This window comes from Typopeltis vanoorti, chromosome 5 (genome assembly GCF_054136105.1).
Source record: "Typopeltis vanoorti isolate ZY-2024b chromosome 5, IOZ_Tvanoo_1.0, whole genome shotgun sequence".
NCBI lineage: Eukaryota > Metazoa > Arthropoda > Arachnida > Uropygi > Thelyphonidae > Typopeltis > Typopeltis vanoorti.
Genome location: NC_143553.1, coordinates 6394669 through 6416525, shown reverse-complemented (window position 1 = coordinate 6416525; position 21857 = coordinate 6394669). Strand labels below are relative to the sequence as shown.

General features: G+C 36.1%; 1 protein-coding gene across 1 annotated transcript in view; it reads left to right on the top strand.

Annotated features, from left to right (window-relative positions):
• Vps51 (vacuolar protein sorting 51) overlaps positions 1 to 21857 on the top strand; it is a 421027-nt gene that overhangs the window by 113299 nt on the left and 285871 nt on the right. Inside the window, exon 5 of the mRNA XM_090392235.1 lies at positions 7752 to 7825. Within this exon, the coding sequence (XP_090248361.1) occupies positions 7752 to 7825 (74 nt within the window). The remainder of the gene's footprint in view (positions 1 to 7751; positions 7826 to 21857) is intronic.

The window sequence follows — 21857 nt, the reverse complement described above, 5'->3', positions numbered from 1 at the left end:
TTTAACATCTCCAATTTTGATATAATTTTTAATACCACTTTCCTTCATAATGTGATCCAGAGGGGATAATGTACATCCTTTTCTCACACCAGATTTAACATTAAACCATCTTCCTTCAATTCTAACTGCTGACTTAAAACTCAAATAAAGACTAAGTATTGCTTGATATAATGCCCCATTGACACCATATAACTGTAGCGTATTGAATAGCTTCTCTCTTGGCACCTTGTCATATGCCTTTTCCAGATCGACAAAACTTAAATACAGATCTTTGTTATATTCCCGTGATTTCTTTACTATTTGTCATGAAGTGAATATCTGATCCTGACAACCTCTATTTAACTGGAATCCAGCTTGTTCTTCATCAAGTTTTTATTCCACAGTTCTTTTCAATTGTTTCTGAAGTATACTTGCATAAATCTTACCAGGAACACTCAGTAGGGAAATATCTCTGTAATTCTCACATTCGGTTTTATTTCCCTTTTTATATATGGGTACTGTGAGAGCTCTACTCCAATCATCAGAAATTCGTCTCTCTGTTCAGGCCTTCTGAACTATGTAGTGCAGCCACTGTAAGACTTTTATACCACCGTACTTCAGCATTTCTGGTCGAATATCATCTACTCCTGCTGTCTTTCCACATTTCAAGCCTTGGATGGCTTTTTCTACTTCAAGTATGGATATGTATTCCTGACTGCATGCCTGGTCAGTGTTTTTTATCACTGTGCTGTCATCACAGCTTGTTTCATTTAGCAATTTTTCAAAGTAATTACTCCATACTTCAAGGATATTTTTTTCTCCTGTTTTCATGTCACCTTTATCATAGACATGATAAAGGTGATTAATCCTTTTACAACACTCTTTCCTCCATTTCTAAGCTTCTTCAACAACCTCCAGAATATTTTGCCACCTTCTTGATATTTATTTTCTATGTTCTTGCCAAAGTCCTCCCATGACTTTTGTTTAGCTAGTTTTACACAGTGTTTAGCTTTATTACATTTGCTATGTATTCTCTAAGAGCACAATCTGACTTATTTCCCTTGAATTTTTGATATGCTTTCTTCTTTTCCTTCACTGTTTGTTTCACTTCCTTTGTCCAACATGGAGTTCTGATTTTTCTATCCTTGCAGACAACCTCACCACATGCCTCTCTGGTTGAATCAATCAATGTTTTTTCCAAGGCTTGTCAGTAAATCTCCAAGTATTGATTCCTGTTCTCAATTTTTCTTCAATAGTGTTTGTGTATTTTAGTCTACAGTTCACATCTGAGAGCTGCTCAACTTTTATTTGCTTTAAAACTTTCATACATGTTATTCTTTTCAATATGACATTCAGTTTTATCCTGCTGAAGACTAAATAGTGATCACTTCCGATTTCAAATCCTCTGTACACTCTGGTGTCCTACACCAGGGAGAAAACATCACTATCAATAATAACATAGTCAATGAGACTTTTCTTATTCCTTGCCTCTTCTCTCCATGTGAATTTGTGCATATTTTTATGTAAAAATGTGCACAAATGGTGTTAGTAATAACCAGTCCATGTTCTGAGCAGAAATCCAATAGGTATTTGCCATTATTATTAGCTTTGCTCTTTTCTTCAAATTTTCTCAAAATATTTTTGTATGTCTGACAATCATTTCCTACTCTGCTATTTAGATCCCCAACAACAATTTTTATTTTTCATTGTGTCAGTTGCTTTCTCTAAAGCATCAAAAAATTCCTCCACTTCTACCTTAGTAGAACTTTCTGTGGGACCATAGGCACAAATAAGTCTCATTGTCGAGTTTCCCATTCTGATACAACATTTTTGTATATAATTTACTAATTTGGTTTTGACTATTTATGTACTGCTTTAACCTTTGCTGTTCTTGTGCAAATAAACCAACCCACATATTCATCATAATTCACCAGACCACTCTCAGTTTTCTTAACAATCTCCATAGAATGATTTAAATATCAGATCATTCTGATATGCATGTGGACTCAGCAGCCAGTTATTGATGAACTCTTTCTTTTAATCTCTCTAAAATAAACAAAAACAAAAATATCAGGCTGTTGCTTGATTGATGACTCGCATTTTTTAATAAAAGGAGATAGAATTTCCTAGGAGGGGGCTCTGTATGCAGTAAGATTTAGTAAATCATTTATATCCTTTATCTGTCATTATGATCTGTGTGCATTTGGTGATATATATATAATTAAATAATTAGCATTATATCAACTGTGCTTAGTATCTCCATAAATTAGAATGATGCCAGTATTCAGTACATAAGTTACAAAGGATGTGGAATCATTCATCTCAATTATGGATAGAAGCTTTCATTAATTGGTTTGGAATTTTACTGTTTGATAGTACTATATGTAAAGAAATGCATTTTAATTATTGAATTGATCTCTTTTCCAGCTAACTCCTCATTCCATGCTACACCCGCAAGCTGTCTCCTGTGCTCTTCATAATCACCCCCTTGTAGTTCCACACATACCCTTTTTTCACAGAGGTCCTCACACTGCTGGCAACCAAGTGACTGCTTCCTTGGACAGAGGAGAAGGATACACAGTAATATACTTGGATTTCGCAAAGGATTTTGATAGATTACCGCATGATAAGTTGACAGTCAAAGTAGAGCAGATGGGGTTGGATATTAGATTAGTGCATTGGATCGGAGACTGGCTATCCGATAGGTATCAACAAGTTGTGTATGGAGAGTGACCATGAGATGATTACCTGGGTGGTTGCCAGCAGTTTGAGGACCTCTGTGAGAAAAGGGTATATGTGAAACTACAAGGGAGTGATTATGAAGAGCTCAGAGACAGCTTGCGGGTGTAGCATGGAACGAGGAGTTAGCAGGAAAAGAGATCATTGCAGCTTGGGGGATTTTCAAAAACTATCTAGTAGATGCAATGTCTAAATCTATTCCAAGGGTGAGAAGGTTAAATAAGGTAGGTGTGAGATGGATGAATAAAGAGATTAAGCATGCGATACAGAGAAAAAGGGCATTGTGGAGGCAGCATAAGAGAAGTGGAAGTAGCCAATTTCATGAGATCTACAAAGAGCAGGCAAGGAGGGTGACTTGGTTGGTGAGAGTAGCTAAAGAGAGGTATGAACAGCAGTTAGCTAATGAAGCCAAAAAGAATCCTAAGGAGTTCTTTCGATATGTAGCCAGCAAAAGAAAGAATGATTATGGAAGGATGACATTGATTGGAGAAAATGGTATAAAGACAGCTGTTGTGGAATGTGTAGTGGAGATACTTAATGAGTAGTTCATAAAGGTCTTTTAATCTTGTGAATCTGACTTCATGGAGAGACTGATTGTGCGTGAGCAAGATGTGTATGGGGAGTTGAGCAAACTAGATGTTAATAAGGCTGTGGGACTTGATAATATATCACCATGTATTCTGAAGGAATGTGCCAGGGAGTTGACACCGGCCTTGACATATTTTTTTAATACGAGTCTTGCACTCGGGCAAGTTCCTAAGGAGAGCAAGATTGTGCCACTTCATGAAGGAGGTGATTGAACTTGAGCATCAAATTATAGGCCTATCTGTGTGTCAGGTGTTGTGATTAAGTTGTTGGAGAAGCTTGTGAGAACTAGGATCCAGAGTTGGGTTGACAACAATGGTATTATCTTTGATGGATAGCATGGATTTGCTAAAGGGAGGTCATGTTTTAGTAATCTACTTACTTATTACAATAAAGTGACTGCTTCCTTGCACAGAGGAGAAGGATACACAGTAATATACTTGGATTTCGCAAAGGCTTTTGATAGATTACCTCATGATAAGTTGACAGTCAAACTAGAGCAGATGGGGTTGGATATTAGATTAGTGCATTGGATTGGAGACTGGCTATCTGATAGGTATCAACAAGTTGTGTATGGGGAGCGATATCCAGGAAAAGGAAAAGGTGGCACACCTTTTGGCAACTCCTATAGGTAAAGATGACCTCGCTATTGCTTCTGCCTGGTATCTCCACCTCTGGGCCTGGCTCCGACTGAAGAGACTTCAATAAAGGTTGAAACTAGTCTGGGTAGTGGCCAATCCCTTAATGCATAACATTATACATATCCACAAGGAGGTGTGTTTTGCATTATGGGAGATACTGGGATAGGAGTGTTGTTAGCTTGGTCCACCTTTGCTACGAGTTGCCTGGTGTTGTACTGCCTTACCACGGTAAGGCAGTACAACACTTACCTTACCCTGGTAAGGTAGTACAACACCATATTCAGTCCTGAAGATATTTTCAGCTGCAAACTTTGTTTGCTCACACTTGGATAAAGGATTAAACTAAATTTATTATTATTACAGGAAAAGGAAAGTCTAGTGGAGTGCCTTAGGGGTCTGTTTTAGGGATGTTACTGTTTAACTTGTATATTAATGATATTGGTGAAGATTTGGATGGAGATATTCAGTTGTTTGCAGATGATGCAAAGTTGGGACAAACCATGAAGATTAGAGAAGATGTTGTGGTCTTACAAGAGGACTTGAATAAATTGAGTGATTGGGCACGGAAATGGGGATGTGAGTTGAATGTTGCAAAATGTAAGGTTTTAAAATTTGGAAAACAAAGATGGGATGCAGAATTTATGCTTGGTGAGGATATATTGTTGAGGTGGAGGAAATAAGAGATGTTAGGGTGATAGTGGATAAGGATCTGAAATTTAGGGGACACATAGCCAAAATTGTGAAGACAACACAAAGGCTTCTGGGAATGATGTGGAGGACACTGACTTGTAGAAGTAGGGAGATTCCTGTTCCGTTGTATAAGGCTTTGATTAGGCAACACATGGACTGTTGTGCCCAGATTTGTTCATCTGGTTTTCAGAAGGATGAAGAGATGTTGGAAAGGGTCCAAAGGCGACTGACTAAGATAGTTTCTAACCTCTGGAATGTCGAGTATGAGGAAAGATTGAGAAGATGTAATTTGCAGACAGGAGGAAGAGGGAAGATATGATAGAGACCTACAAGTTAGGAAGAGGGAAGATATGATAGATACCTACAAGTTAGTAAGAGGGTTGTTATAGGATCAATGCTGGAGAAATTCTACAGAAAATAGTGGGAGATCGGGTAAGAACCAGAGGTCATCCCTGGAAACTGTTTAAAGTGGGTGTGAGTAGGGGAGTGAGAAGCAGGTTTTTTCATGCAGAGTTGTAAATAATTGGAATGCCTTGCCTGAGAGTGTGGTGTCTGGAAGGAATTTGAGTGTGTTTAAGACACGATATGATGATCTGCGTGTGCGTGTGTGTGTGTGTGGGAAATGTACGGAATAATGTCCCAGGAAAATGTAAATAACCAGATGTGTAAATTCTAAACATTGTTAAGATAGCCCATAAGTTTATTAAGATAGTAATTGTGAATGAATTAAAGTAGAAAGTCATGTAGTATTAACAAATAAATATGTATAAGCTAAGTACAAGTTTAAGGCATGTAAAGACAGTTCGTAGCCACGGTGTCCAATCGGCTGCCGCCATATGCGTGACGACACTGCCGAGTGATGGAGCCATTCCTGAGTATAAAAGTTTCGGCGGGAGTTCGAATCGCTCACTTATCTCTTACCTCTTATCGTTTGTGTCTCGTCTCCGAGGTTTGTCGGCACCAAGTTTCCCGTAGGAGAGCTATGTAGAGCTTGCCGCCACGTGTAGCAAGGATCTCCCCTTGCTATGCATATTACATTGGTCAGCGCTACAACTACAATGTGTTCAAACACATAAGGAGAAAGAGCCGCTGATGAAATCCATGTCAGCATACAGATCTGTGCATGAGTGTTTTCGGCTCGAGTAGAACAAAGGAACAAGGGAACAAAGCCCGCCATCAGAGGAGGTACAGTGAACAGATCAGAATACGTAGTCAAAGCAAGAATGGTGAGTGAAGATTTTCTTATATCAATGTAGGATTAAAGTATCCGTGGAGTAAAGAAACAGAAATTAAGAACACACGCCATTTACGTTTTGTGCCATAAGAACAGTCTGCAATTTGGACACTTTTGTCTACTGTTAAGAAGAAAGCATATTAGGCTCCAGCTGAACGGGAGGCCGAGCTCCGGACTGTTTAAGTGATTTAAGAAAAGTAATGTCATATGTTCAGAAAGTAATTAAATGTTAATAGATATTTTGGGGGAGAGAATTAAGTAGAAATAAGTACTGTTGTCCTAGAGAATTACTTGTCAGATTTATTGAATTGTCTAATGTTTATATGTAATGTTTCATGTATGATATTATCATCATCATCAAATTCCTACCATGTACCCTCAAGGGGTGTACAGGATGCTTAAGGGTCAAAGCTGTAAAACTGAGAGGAGACCTCCACATAGCCTTTAAAGGAATGCGGAGAACCGACCAGGGCTTCTGACCTAATGTCCAATCCTCACCTTCTCGTGGTGCACCCTGTTGGGTATCTACTTTGATACTGAACGAACGAGGATGGGCTGGCAATTTGGGATTTAGCCGACCAAATTGTATTCTTATTGGTTAAACCAAAATAAAAAATGATGGTATGATATTATCAGGTAACTTAATTGTGAGAATCTGAAGATAGATATATGTACAGAAGTGAGGAATTTATGCCCAGTAAGAGATCATAGTGCAGAAGTTTAAATGTGTTTAATTAAGTAAGGGGAACCCAGACTCTTTTAAGGTTAAGAATTTAAATAACATGTATACTTGTCTTTGTGAAATAATAAATGTGTTTCTTTTTACATAATCAATTGAGTTTGTCATATCTTCTGCGGATTTGAATTACCGTTTGGAAAATTTCGTACCATGCATTTAAAGGGGAAACCAATAGTGATATGAGAATAGGGACCACGACTGCATACATTTTGATCCCTACACTTTCCTTTAGTATTGTTGATTAATGTATCAGAATTTAGTTGCCGGCTGGCGCAGTCTATAATCTATACAAATTTGTCGGCAACTGAAGTCTGAGAATAAGAGATACAAAACTTAATGTTAAAGTTAAAGTAAAGTAAAAGCCAAATTAAAGACAACACCAATAAAACGGGGATATAACAACAGTGATGATGGTGGCATGCATTGACTGAATGGATTTCAGTGATGGATTCTCCATCTTAGAATTTGCATAAGGTTGGGTAAGGTAGGGGATGTACATTGTTACTTGAAATTAGCTTTGTTCACTATTTTTAACCATATGCTATCACCAGTCACAAAAAATTCAATACTATAACAAAAATTTCATAAATGATTGAATGATAAATTGTCATTTTGGTGTACTGATCTTTCAACTGAAGCATACAACCATTTAAGGAAAAGACTCAAGGTTGGGAATTGAGATCCATTAGACCTAATCCTGCATATGCCACTGTTAATAAATAATAGTATTAGTGTTTCTATATAATGATTTATTGTGAATAGTAGTAAAATGGGCCATTCATAAAGGTGTATTAGATCCCCCCCCCCAAAAAAAACTGCTTTTTTATCATGCTGTTTAAAATGCTCTGCTTATCTAATTATTCAGTCAGCTTCCACTATAGCAGCCACCATTATAACATACTCACTAACCATAACACACTACTGGAAAGTTTTGGAATCAAGCACCTATAGGCACAATGGCCATCCACTATAACAAACTATTCTTGTGGTTCTTACAGGTTTGCTATAGTGAGAGTTGATTATGTATGTAATATGTGAGTATGGGATTAATTTATTATGCATTTTTTTATTATACTTTGGCTTTTTTCCCCCCATAAGCTTGTTATTCAGTGTATTTAAAGTATTTTATCATTTATTGTAATAGCTTCAGTTCTTATTTGAATTACCTCCAAGACTGAAATCATATATTGAAAATGAGTCATACAACCAGGCAGTAAGGTGAGAAATAGAATAAGTAAAACTAAAAACAGTACTTTTTTTTTATCATGATATATTTATTTACATTTCTTGCATATGTTTGTTACATTTTTTGTCACCTATTAACAGTTTTAGAATATTACTGTACTTTCACTGTAGTAAGTACTATTATAGTGAATACACTTATTGAATTAAGCTATTTTGAAAAGCTCTGGCCATTGTTTTGTAATATTGGTAATATTCTAAAAGAAATTCACTATAGCAAATCTTCCACAATAGTGATTCCTTTGATCCATATGAGCTGATCAGAGAAATAGTCTATAGTGAGACTTAATTGTATTTCATGAGTTTTGCTATAATGTACTGTGTAATATAGTGCATGAATTACCAAGCATAATACAGTGAACTCTGTGTTCAAATATCTTGGGAAATGGCATCTTCAGATGGTGGAGTTTTCTGCCTAATAGATATCCCTAGAATGTTGCTTCTCTGCAATTCATGAGCGAAAATGAGCATTATGCAGTGAATATGTGAATTTTGTTATCACAGTACTAGTGCACACTCTTAGTCTCATCATGAATTTCATAAAAAATTATTAATTTATAAGCAAATTAAAAAAATGAAATTATTGACTGGGGAAAAGAAAGGCATCCAAACTATACTTTTGCTTGGAATATGAAATGTTTCTTAAAATTAATACAGAATATAAGTCTTGTAGAAAGGCTATTCATAACTATTATTTTTGAGAAATTATAATGTATACTGAATATTTATTGATATAACTTTAATCAATATTTCTGATATTTTAGCATAGTCAAATTGCCATCATCAGGGAACACAGAATAATGATATTGTCATGCATGCCCTAACACTGGGTAAATGCAGCTGAAGAATGGCAACCAAAATTAGACCTGGAGTCCTAAATAGTTTTTCCCTAGTGAGCTTAACTGGGTGGTCTTGGTCATTGGGCTGAAAATCTGATGATGAATGCTTCCCAAATTTTGAGAAGTTTCATGCACTTAAATTTGTTGAAGTTTTGAAAGTTTCTCAGTGCTGAGGCAGATTCCAGGAATAGCTTCTCATATTTGTATTTCTGTGGTGGAGTAGAGTGGCCTTCTTTCAGTGTATCCTGTGGTGGATGTCCATAGTGGCTGTAATGGTGGAACCCCTAGCAAACTACTTCATGGAGACCTTACCTTTGAAGAAAAGCCTTAATCTCTGCTCCACATAAACTTACTGTTTGGCTATGCTTATGTAGATGATGTGTTCGCCATTTGATCATATGACCTGATCCATATTTCTAGGACACATTTGAAAAATTAACAAAAATCCTAAAGAAATACAACCTTACAACTATTTACAGACTACATAAAAATTGGCATCCTCTATCTGTTCCAGTAAAGACCAGTCACATTCCTTAGACCTGCCAATTATTTACCAGGTTCCTTGCAGTTGTAATCAGTCCTACTATGGCAAAACAGGCAGGCCAGCCAATATCAGAATTTTTGAACACATGGACTACATCCGGTTCCACCATATGATAGTTTGATGATAGTACTACATGAAAAAGTTACACCGTTACTAACTTCCGATCAGCAATTTTCCTCCAAATTAATCTATTATCTATCAAGATTCTAATATTATTAGATCTTATATTTCTGTCTCTTAAGGTGCTTTTTTTACTGTATTAATCTATCTACATCTTGGTCTTTCTCCTGCCAACCTGACAAAGAATACCTGTTTTGCTAATCTATCTTTTCTCTTCTATTCTGTTTAAGTGACCATACCACCTGGGATTAGCTCTACTACACATTCCTGATTGCTTACAATGGCAAGTTCTTTCCTAATATCATTGTTTTTAATATGACATTACCACTGATGTCCTCTGTTCATGCCCCTAATCTTTTCCAGGACTCTCATATCTGTGGACTCTAGTCTTTGGTCAAGTGTTTTATTTCTAACCTAGTTCTCAGATCATAAGTTAAAATGGTTTGAACACTGTCTTGTATACAGCTAATTTAGAGTTTTGATTAATTTCTTTTTTATTCCATATAAATTTATTTAGCTGACTTCCTATCATACCAGCTTTACTAATTCTGTTTTTTATTTTTGACAAAGAACGTTTGTTTTGCTAATCCTTCCTCTCCCATTCTGTTTAAGTGACCATACCACCTGAGATTATGCATCCCTGATTGCTAACAATGACAGGTTCTTTCCTAATGTGAAAATGAAAAGTGAAATGAAACATCTGGAAGATGATATAAAGCATCTAAAGGAGAAATTGCCTGATGATAGGAGAAGGAAGAAGTTAATATTATGAAGAAAGAGTCAAAGGATAGTTGTATATCAGTGTATGGGGATGATCATTAGAGGTGTGATTACAATAAAGTGCACAAAACATACTTTTCTGGTGGAACAATGAAGCAAATAACTGAGGCATTGCAGAAAAGAAAATACCAGGTGTCAAAATAAGTGGTAGCATGGGCAAATATGACTTAGTGGGGGAGAAAAAGAATGCTGATAGAAACTTGAAGAAGTTGTCACAGCAAGTAAAGATAAATGGTGTTGTTGGGAAAGTTGTAGGCATGTTTCCCAGATATGACAACAGTAAATTGAGAAAGAGAGCAGAGATAATGAATAGTAAGATGGCTGAGTTGTGTGAGGCAAAGGGGGGGATTCAATTTGTAAATCTATGGAATGAATTTGAAGGAAAGTTGGAATGGTTTAAAGTTGATGGATTGCATTTGAATGGGTTTAGTGTTGGGCATTTAGAAATGCTATTGTTTTCTCAGAAGGCACAGAATCAAGAAGTTAATGTAGTAAATGATCAGAGTCGGCTTGTGAAGCAGAATGGCACTACTAAATGGATTATATGGCAAGAGGAATATAGATATGAAATTGAAGATGTAATTGCAGCAGCACAAGGAGATAGACTGCACGAAGGCAAGGATGAGACAGGTAGGAATGGAAATCAGAGTTGTGGTCAGGGAAATGGTAGTGGTCAGACCAAAGAGAGAGGTGTGGTATAGCAGCTAGAATAGAGGATGTTGGTGCTGGTAGAATGGCCTCACACACACAGCGATTGTTATGTTTATACACAAATGTAAGGAGCATTCAAAACAAGAGAGCTGAGTTTGTTGCATTGATTGAGACAGTATGCCCAAAAGTAATTGGAATAAGCAAAACTTGGTTGTCTGAGGTGGATGTGATGTTGGGAATATAAATGGATATATATAATTTTCCAGAAGAATAGAATATGAAAAGAGGAGGAGAAGTGTTGTTAATGATTGCAGAGTAATTGTGTTCACAAAGTGTGGAAGTTAATAGTGCATGTACAGCTTTTGAATCTGTGCGGTGTGAAGTTGAAATTAATAGACTAGTATATCTGATAGGATGCTGTTATAGGCCAGGGAATGTAGAGAATACTGATTATGAAATGGTTAGGCAATATAGTTGGGCATGTAAAAAGAAGGTGATCCTGATGGGAGACTTTAATTGCAATAATATAGACTGGAAGGAGGAGATAGTGTATGGGAACAAGGAGAGCAAGTTTGTGGAATGTCTGAGAGATAAGTATCTTAAGCAGCATGTGATTGAAGCAACTTGGGGAAGACCACACTCCTACCAGGCACGTCCCCCGGGTGGTGGATGGGGGAAACCCAAATGGGTTGCTCTGAATAAAGAGCTGTGGACCAAAGGATGTAGCAGAGGCATGGCAAGCTGGCTACATTATTATGCCAGTAACTTTCATGAGCAGGAGAAAGTCTACAAACCGAGATGGTGCTACTGCTTATGGGACAACTGATGCCCCTACTCAAAAACCATATAGAGTAGGCGAGAAATCAGCAATGTGGTCAGCCAAGGATGTGAAACATATAGCCATCCTCAACATAAGATCACTATACTGACCTGGAAAATTGCAGTTAGTCCAGCAAAATTTAAAAAGACTGAAATGGAGTATTTTAGGTTTATCAGAGACACATTGGTGTGGAGATGGATTCATGGATTTACCAGAAGGAAGACTGTACTTCTCAGGAAGAAAAGATAACATACACAGAGAAGGAGTTGCATTATTAATTGAAAAGAAACTTACACACTCAGTAATTGAAATAAACCCAGTGTCTCCTAGAATAATCACAGCCAAACTTCAAGCAAAAGAAAAAGGTCAAACAATTAAAATAATCCAAATATATGCACCAGACAGTAACCATTCAGAGGAAGAAATAGAAATTTTCTATGAAGAACTACAACAGGAAATAGATAATCCCAAAAATAGAGAACTCATGATAGTGATGGGAGATTTTAATGCTAAAATAGGACAGTTCACAGCAGACAAAAAAGATGTGATGGGGAAATTTGGATACGGAGAGCTTAACGACAGAGGAGAACAATTACTCCACTTCTGTAAAGCAAACGATCTAATGATTACAAACACATTGTTCTATCAATGCCCTAATAATAAATATACATGGACATCCCCAGATGGTAATATAAAGAACTGCATAGACTATATCATCATAAACAAACAATGGAAAAGATCAGTAAATAATACGAACAGTAAGAAGTTTTGATTTTGACACTGACCACGAAATATTAATTGCCAAAGTGAAGATAAAATTCAACAGGAAAAACAATATCAGAAAAGAAGAAAACATCTATCTATCAAAACTAAAAGATAGCTCAATCAGAAGTCGATTTTTAGAACAGATGTGCTTGAAATTAAAACCCCTCCATCTTCCAGAACAGTGGAAAATACTGGGAAGAAGGAAAAGAAACAGTGTTATCAATTGCAAAAGACACTCTAGGTTCCAAACCCAAAATAAACAAACAGTGGATAACCCAAGAAATCATAGCTACCATAGAAGAGAAAAGAGAGGCCAAGATACTTGTAAACCAACAAAACAATGAAGAGAATAGAGAAAAATACAGAGCACTGAAAAATAAAGTTGATAACCTATGCAAAAATGCCAAAGAAAAATGGTTAGAAGAAAAAGCTACGAAATGCCAAGAAGCATACCAACAAAACAACCTAAAAGTCTTCCATGATACTGTAAGAGAAATTACAAAGGAATTCTCAGCAAAAGCAGTAACAATGATAAACAACAAGATGACTGAAACTAGGAATATTGAATATATAAGAAAAATCTGGTCAAACCATTTTAAGACTATTTTCCACCAAGGAAACAAAACTACAATGCCAACAATAGATGAAAATAATGATCACCCAAAAATTTTACAAGAAGTTAGATATGCAATAAAACAGATGAAAAACAATAAAGCACCAGGCATTGCTACTATCCCTACTGAACTGTGGTCATATGGAGGCAGCATATCAATAGAATATTTAACAACCCTATTCAATAAAATACTACAAACAGGAGAGATACCAGATGACTGAAGAACTGGAAAGATCATCCCAATATATAAGAAAGGAGACAAAAGAGATTGCAGAAATTACAGACCAATCAATTTACTCCCTCACACCTATAAAATATTCATAAGAATTATACAAAATAGATTAAAAAACACCTATGAAGAATTGATAGGCATAGAACAAGCTGGTTTCTGAGGAAACTATTCAACAATAGACCAAATTTTCACATTGCACCAACTAGCAGAGCTCAGTTGGGAAGACCATAAAGAACTATACTGTTGTTTTGTGGACTTTAAACAAGCTTTCGATAACATCGACAGACAAATCCTTCTTAAAATTCTACTAGAAAAAGCAATAGACAAATATATAATACAGTTTCTGATAAAATATTACTCTAAGACAAATGCAATAATTAAAAAGGACACACTCACAACTGAACCCATAGAGATCCAAAAAGGAGTAATGCAAGGATGTCCATTATCCCCATGCCTATTCAACATATATCTAGAAGAAGTTGTAAAGAAGGCAATAGACAATGAGCCTGGAATCAATGTCAATGGTTTAAACATAAATAATATCAAATATGCAGATGATCTCGTCCTTCTTGCAAGAACCCCAAATGAATTAGAAAAGTTGATCAACAAGCTAAACGAAACCTGTAAAACATATGACATGACAATAAATATACAAAAGACAAAAGTGATGAAAATAGGGAGGAACAGAACTACCATCTCAGCCACCCTAAATGGAGAACAAATAGAACAAGTAGACAACTTCATATACCGTGGATCAAAACTAACAGAAACAATAGATGAACTGAAAACAATCAAACACAGACTAGCGATAGGATGGATCACCATGGGAAAATTACAGAAAATCTGGAAAACAAACAAGATATCTAAGAAAGCCAAAATCAAATTATATGAAGCAATAATTATACCAACAGTCATCTATTGAGCAGAAGCGTGGACAGTTAAAAAAAGAGAGGAGAAAAAGCTGCTGGCATTTGAAATGAAATGCTTAAGAAAAATAAATAGAACAAGTTGGATAGAAAAGAAAACAAACATCACAGTCAGACAAGAACTATTGTATAAAAAGACAATAATAGAAAAAAATTAGAAAACAACAACTGAGATGGTTTGGACACACTGTATGCATGGATGCAGACAGACTTCCTAACGTCCTAATCAATACTTTTCCAACTGAAAAAAAGAAGACCAAGAATTACCTGGCTGAAATTAATAAAGAACATCTCAGGATGCAGAACATATAAGGAACTTTTTTGAACAGCAAGGAATAGAGAAGACTGGAAGATCCTGCTCAAGAGAAGACTCAACCCATCTTAGATGGAAGAGAAGAAGAAGAGATTGAAGCAACTAGAGGCTTTAATGTTTTGGACTTGGTGATAACTTCACAAGATGTAGCTGTTAATGAATTGTAGACACTGCCGCCGGTTGGTGAGAGTGATCATAAGGTACTTGTTTGGGAAGTGATAAAACAAGAAAAGGTCACTGCCAAAATTGGATACATGTGGAAGTATAAAGCAGGTGATTATAAGAAGCTCTGTAGTCAGTTAGCATCAGTACGTTGGGTAGATGAGCTGAGTGAAAAAGATGTTGACAGTGCATGGCAACTCACAAGGCAGTATCTGACAAAAGCAATGTATGACTGCATATCAAGGGTTAAGCGAGTGAATCGAGTAGGAGTGAAATGGATGAACAGTGAATTTAAGCAAGCTGTGCTAGAAAATAAAATGTTATGGAGGAGGTACAAGACAGTTCCTCCTCCATAACATTGGTGGTGATCGGACCCATGAAGAGTATAAAGTGCAAGCTAGAAAGGTGACGAGCATGGTAAAGAAAGAAAAGGTGCAGTTTGAGAGGAGATTGGCTGGTGAGCAGTGGTGAGTTATGGAAATTTTAACAAAGGGCTCGCATCGTCAAGCAAAAAAAAAAAAAGCCTAAATTAGTCGCAATATAATAATTATATTGCGACTTTGGAGAGCTTCTGGCAGATATGATAATTCCTGTAGGATATCAATCATTAATGCTAGATCTTTTAAAAATTCCAAATTGAGAAGTCTGTTTAAAAAGCCCTTATATTTATCGTTTGATGCAAAATGCTTGCGTAAAGCTGGGTAATTTCTCCACAAAGCAAGAGTCTTTCATAAACTGCAAGCTGCCCATCGTGGTCCAAACACACGGCTGATCTTTAAAATTTTGACACCAAGGTCTTTTGCAATCGTATTTAATTCTCGTTGATTTTTTTGGTGATCGATGATAAAAAGCATATAATTTATCCATAAATATTTCAAAATGATTTTTTTTCTTTAATGTTTTTTATCGAATCGTCTAATGCTAAGTGTAAACGATGAGCACAGTGCCAAATCACAACATTGGGAAATTTTCGTAGAAGTTTGATTGCAACACCTGATTTGTTTCCTAAACATTACACTAGCTCCATCAGAACAAAATGCAATGAAATGATTTTTTATATAGTTATCAGAAAATCCATACGAATTTAAAGTAGCAATTATAGTAGCATGTATACATTCCATGGTGGTATTTTCTAGTTCTACAAGATTATTGAACAAGACTAACAAGGGGCTTACAAATTTGAGAAAAATTTAACAAAGGGCTCGTGCGAGCCCCTTATAGCTCACCACTGCTGGTGAGGCCAAGATTAACTCAAGGAAATTTTAACGCTATGTTGCAAACAAGAGAAAGAATAATTATGGCAGGTTGACACTAGCCATGCCAGCAGAAGAACAGTTGTAAAGGATATAGTGGAATTATTGAACAAGCACTTTATCAGCATATATCATACTGGTGTAAATGATGTGATGGAATATATTGAAGAGAGGCAAGTATTATGAGAATAGGAAGTGAAAGAAACAGAGGTGTATCAGATGTTGGTTGGGTTTAATGTGAATAAGGCTGTGGGAATGGATAAGTAATGTGCACCACAGTTGACTATGCCCCTGACCTAGTTATTTAATGAAAGTCTTGCAGTGGGTAGGGTTCCTAAGGAGTGGAAAGAAGGCAAAGTAGTACAACTCTGCAAGCATGGTTCTAAGACTGAAGTCTCCAACTATAGGCCAGTCTGTATAACTGCAGTTGTTTAAAAATCAAGGTGTTGGAGAGAGAGATTGATATAGGATTGGGTTGATGGACATAGCATTTTTTATGATGGTCAGCATGGATTTGTAAAGGGTAGGTCCTGTTTTAGTAATTTACTTGCCTTTTATGATAAGATGACTTTTATGCCTTTTATGATAAGTGTTAGATAAGGGAGAATCATATACAGTGATATTCTTAGACTTTGCAAAAGCGTTTGATAGATTACCACATGATAAGTTGGTGTACAAGCTGCAGAGGATGGGAATAGATAGTATATCGGTTAAATGGATCAGAGATTGGTTATCTGAATGACACCAGCAGATTGTGTATGATGGAACAGTGTCTCAAAAAAGGAGGGTATCGTGGCATGCCCCAGGGTTCTGTTCTTGGACCCCTGCTGTTTAACTTGTTTGTAAACGATATCATGTGGACTGACTAGGGATTTTCATTTATTTGCTAATGATGCAAAGTTGGGAAGAATTATAGCACTGCTGATGTAAATTCCCCTTCAGGAAGATTTGAATAGACTTTTTACTTGGACAAAAGAGTGTAATATCAATAAGTGCAAGATGTTGCATTTCGGAGTACAGAAATATGAGGCTGTGTATTATATCGATGGTGCTGTGCTGCAGGAAGTGATAAGATTAGAGATTTGTGAGTGATGGTTGACAGTAGACTGAAGTTTAGAGGGCATATTGCATGTTGCAAAGACTGCACTACGATGTGCACTCTTTGCAACATGCTAATCCTCTCACTAACTTAAAGCTTCTATCATATTACCTCTCCTCCTCCTATCCACCAAACTCTGCAATCCACATTTCTTCAACCTCTTTCCATAGCTAGAATTCCAAAGTCCCGATATTGTCTTAGTCACTCATCTCTGGACCCTCTCCAATGTCTCCACATCACACTGAAAAGAAGGTGACCATATCTGATGTGGAGACATTGGAGAGGGTCCAGAGATGAGTGACTAAGACAATATCGGGACTTTGGAATTCTGGCTATGGAAAGAGGTTGAAGAAATGTGGATTGCAGAGTTTGGTGGATAGGAGGAGGAGGAGAGGTAATATGATAGAAGCATTTAAGTTAGTGAGAGGATTTTATCAGATTAATCCAGAGGGGATTATAAAACGAGTAGATGGTGAGAGGAGAAGAATCAGAGGTCATTCCTGGAAGTTGTGTAAAAGTTTGTGAGGAGGAGTGTAGGGAGCAGATTATTTTTACATTTAGAATTGTCAGTGAATGGAACGCATTACCAGAATGTGTTGTTAATTCAAGTAGTGTTAAGGATTTTAAGATTCTATATGATAAATATGTTGTCAGTTGGATGAACCTTCCAGGATGAGTCTGCCGACTCCATGAAGGATATAATAATAATAAAATTTCCTTATTTAGTTTGTCATTTCCACTGAAATTGTGCCTGAATAGTTGAAATGTTTTACTTGTCTATAGGTTGACCATTCAGGATGCAGTTGTGGTTTTCAACATTTCTTCCTATTTTCATTATCTTGTCTTTTTATTGCCGATTTTCATACCAAATGATGTAAAAAATTTTTTACATCGGGTAAAGAAGAAACCTGTTGTATCTTTATCTAACAGTTGTTCTGTTCTCATTGTTGTAGCATGACAATCGATAACTTTTAAACATTTTTCTTTGTATATAAAAGCCTTCATAAATATTCACTGTTGATTTATTACAACAGTTATTCAATTTAGTTAAGAAGTCTTGCAGACTTATACTGAATTTATTCAAAAGTATAACATCATCTACATAAAGTAAAGAGCTAAGATTAATATCACCAATTTTGATATCAGATTTAATACTACTTTCTTTCATAATGTGATGTGTGTATATAGATAATGAATAACAGTGGAGATAATGTGTACCCTTGTTGCATGATTTTACTTCAAACTATCTTTCTGTTCCTTTGCTTTCTTACATTTTTCTCTATATTTTCTAAGAGGATAAGCTGACTTACCTGCCAGGAACTTTCAATATGCTTTCTTCTTTTCCTTCACTGCCTCTTTCACTTCCTGAGTCCCACCATGAAGTTCTGCTTTTCTCTCCTTACAGACAATATGCCTCATGCCTTTCTCATTACATGCTTCTCTGACTGAATCAATCAGTGTTATCTTCAGGATTTACCATTGAATCTTCAAGATTTGGCTTTTGTTTTCAAATTCTTTCATTTTTTTCTTCAATGATGTTTGTGTATTTGAGTCTACAGCTCATCTCTGAAAACTGCTGAACTTGGATTAATTTTAAAACTTTCCTACACACTCTTCTTTTCAATATGAAATTCAATTTTGTCCTGCTGAAAACTAAATAATGATCACTTCTTATTCCAAATTCTCTGTATACTCTTTGTCCTGAACCAGTAGGAAAACATTGCTATAATATAACATAGTCAATGACACTTTTCTTATTTCTTGCATCTTCTCTCCATGTGAATTTGTGCACATTTTTATTGGAATCTGGTGTCAGTAATAACTAATCCATGTTCTGAACAGAAACAGAACAGAACAGCAGGCATTTACCATTATTATTTATTTGTGATTTTCTCCAAATTTTCCCAAAATATTTCTATATGTCTGGTAATCATTTCCCTCTGCGGTTTAGATGTCCAACAAGGACCAACTTTCCTTTTTCACTGAGCCAGTTGTCTTCTCTAATGCCTCAAAAATTTCCTCTATTTCTTTCTTGGTAGGACCTTTTTGGGACCATAAGCACAAATATGTCTCATTGTCCAGTTCCTAATTCTATTTGCCCACATCACTCTGTTTGATAATGCCTGCCATTCAGGAAGATTATTCTCATTTTTAGGGTTGAATACTATAGCTACTGCATCTTTTCCCTGTTTGTAATTGCCTGAATATACATTTTATATTTGTTGCTTAGAAAGATCTCACCTGTTTTTGTCATCTTTGTTTCAGTTATGCCCTGTTGTAAATGCATTCAAAATGTATTATTTTCTTTACTTAGCATACACTTTTTTTATTGCATTTTAAAACATCATCTCATTCAAGTTATTTGGTCACAGGTGACTGCCAATGAATTCATTAAATATGTTTCATTTCCATATAACTGGAAACTAAACTTCTTAATCTGAAATCCTTAATTTGATCACTACAACATCCCTTTTAATAAGAAAAATATTTACAATTTTAGTTGCTGGTTTTCTCTAAGTCATAATGTGAACAAATCATCTTCACTTTTTTTCTTCTTTTTATCTTGTTTAAGGTTCAGAACTTTATTTTTCCTTCTATATGAAAGATTACAAAAAAAAAAAAAAAGAGAGAGAGAAAACGGTCATTAAAAACTCAACCTGATGTATCTTCAGATAAGGGAATAATAAATCCCTCATTATTTTAAAGCTGGATACGAAACTCAGAGATCGAAATCTAAGAGTTTCATGCTGAAGAACTATCGGCGAGTCCAAGTGTAAGTCAACACCTGGGTAGTACAGCACTAGGGCAACTCGGAGCAAAGGTGGAGCAATCTCCATCACTATCCTTAATATTTAATCATAATGTAAAACGCAGCTCCTAGGAGATGTATTACTGTTTTACATTATGAGGAGAAGTCACTACCCAGACCAGTTTCAACCTTTATTGAGGTCTCATCAGTGAGTAGGTAGATCTGGAATACCAAGGTTTAAGTGAACCGAACTTACATATACCCCTACTAATGAATTGCCAGACCGGTGTACCCATATATTATTATTACTAAAATAAAGAGCCAAGAGGCTATTTTTCTGGCGGCGTAAATTAAGTTAAGAGGATAATAAATCCCTCATTATTTTAAAGCTGGATACGAAACTTGGAGATCGAAATCTAAGAGTTTCATGCCGAAGAACTATCGGTGAGTCCAAGCGTAAGTCAGGAGCAAAGGTGGAGCAAGTTCCATCACTATATTTAATATTTTCTCATTATGTAAAACGTAGCTCCTAGGAGATGTATTACTGTTTTACATTATGAGGATAGTTCACTACCCTGACCGGTTTCAACATTTAATTTACGCTGTAATTTACGCCGCCGGAAAAATAGCCTCTTGGCTCTTTATCATAGTAATAATAATATGTGGGTACAGCGGTCTGGCAGGGCAGTTCGTTAGTAAGGGTATATGTAAGTTCGGTTCACTTAAACCTTGGTATTCCAGGTCTACCTACTCACTGATGAGACCTCAATAAAGGTTGAAACTGATCTGGGTAGTGACCTCTCCTCATATTATAAAACAGTAATACATCTCCTAGGAGCTGCATTTTACATCATCATCATCATCCTGCCATGTACCCTCAAGGGGTGTACAGGATATGATAGTACTACATGAAAAAAATTACATCATTACTAACTTCCTATCTACAATTTTCCTCCAAATCAGTCTGTTACTTGTCAAGGCTTCAACATTATCAGATCTTATATTTCTATCATCTAAGGCACTTTGTACTGTATCAATCCACCTATATCTTGGTCTTCCTCTGGGTCGTTTTCCTGCCACCCTGGCAGAGAACACTTGTTTTGCTAATCTTTCTTCGCCCATTCTGTTTAAGTGACCATACCACCTGAGATTAGCTCTGCTAACACATTCTTGGATGTTGACAATGTCAAGTTCTTTCCTAATATCCTTGTTTTTAATATGATATTGCCATTGATGCCATCTATTCACGCCTATAATCTTTCTCAGGACTCTCATATCTGCAGTCTCTAGTCTTTGGTCAAGTGTTTTACTTCTGACCCAGCTCTCAGATCCATAAGTTAAAACTGGTTTGAACACTGTCTTGTATACAGCTAATTTAGTGTTCCGACTAATTTCTCTCTTATTCCATATGAAAATTATTCCAATGACTTCCTACCATAACAGCTTTGTTGATTCTGTTATCTATTTCCATATTTAATTTACCATCTTCACTAAAAATCGTGCCTAAGTAGCTGAAATGTTTCACTTGTTCCAAATGTTCTCCATTCACAACACATTTGACATTTTCAATGATTCTGCCTATTTTCATTGTCTTTGTCTTTTTATTGCTGACCTTCATGCCATATCTATTACAACAGCTATTCAATTTAGTCAGAGAATCTTGCAGACTTGTAGCGGATTTATTTAGAAGTATAACATCGTCCACATAAAGCAAAGAGCTGACATTAACATCTCCAATTCTGATATCATGTTTAATACCACTTTCCTTCATAATGTGATCAATATAGATAATGAATAACAGAGGGGATAATGTACATCCTTGTCTCACACCAGATTTAACATTAAATCTGGTGTGATCTGGTGTCAATGGGGCATTATATCAAGCTTGATGTAATTCCCCATTGACACCATATAACTGTAGTGTATTGAATAGCTTCTCTCTTGGCACCTTGTCATATGCCTTTTCCAAATCGACAAAACTTAAATACAGATCTCTGTTATATTCCCATGCTTTCTCGACTATTTGTCGTAAAGTGAAAATCTGATCCTGACAGCCTCTATTTGGCCTGAATCCAGCTTGTTCTTCACCAAGCTTTTCTTCCACAATTCTTCTCAACCGTTTCTCAAGTATACTTGCATAGA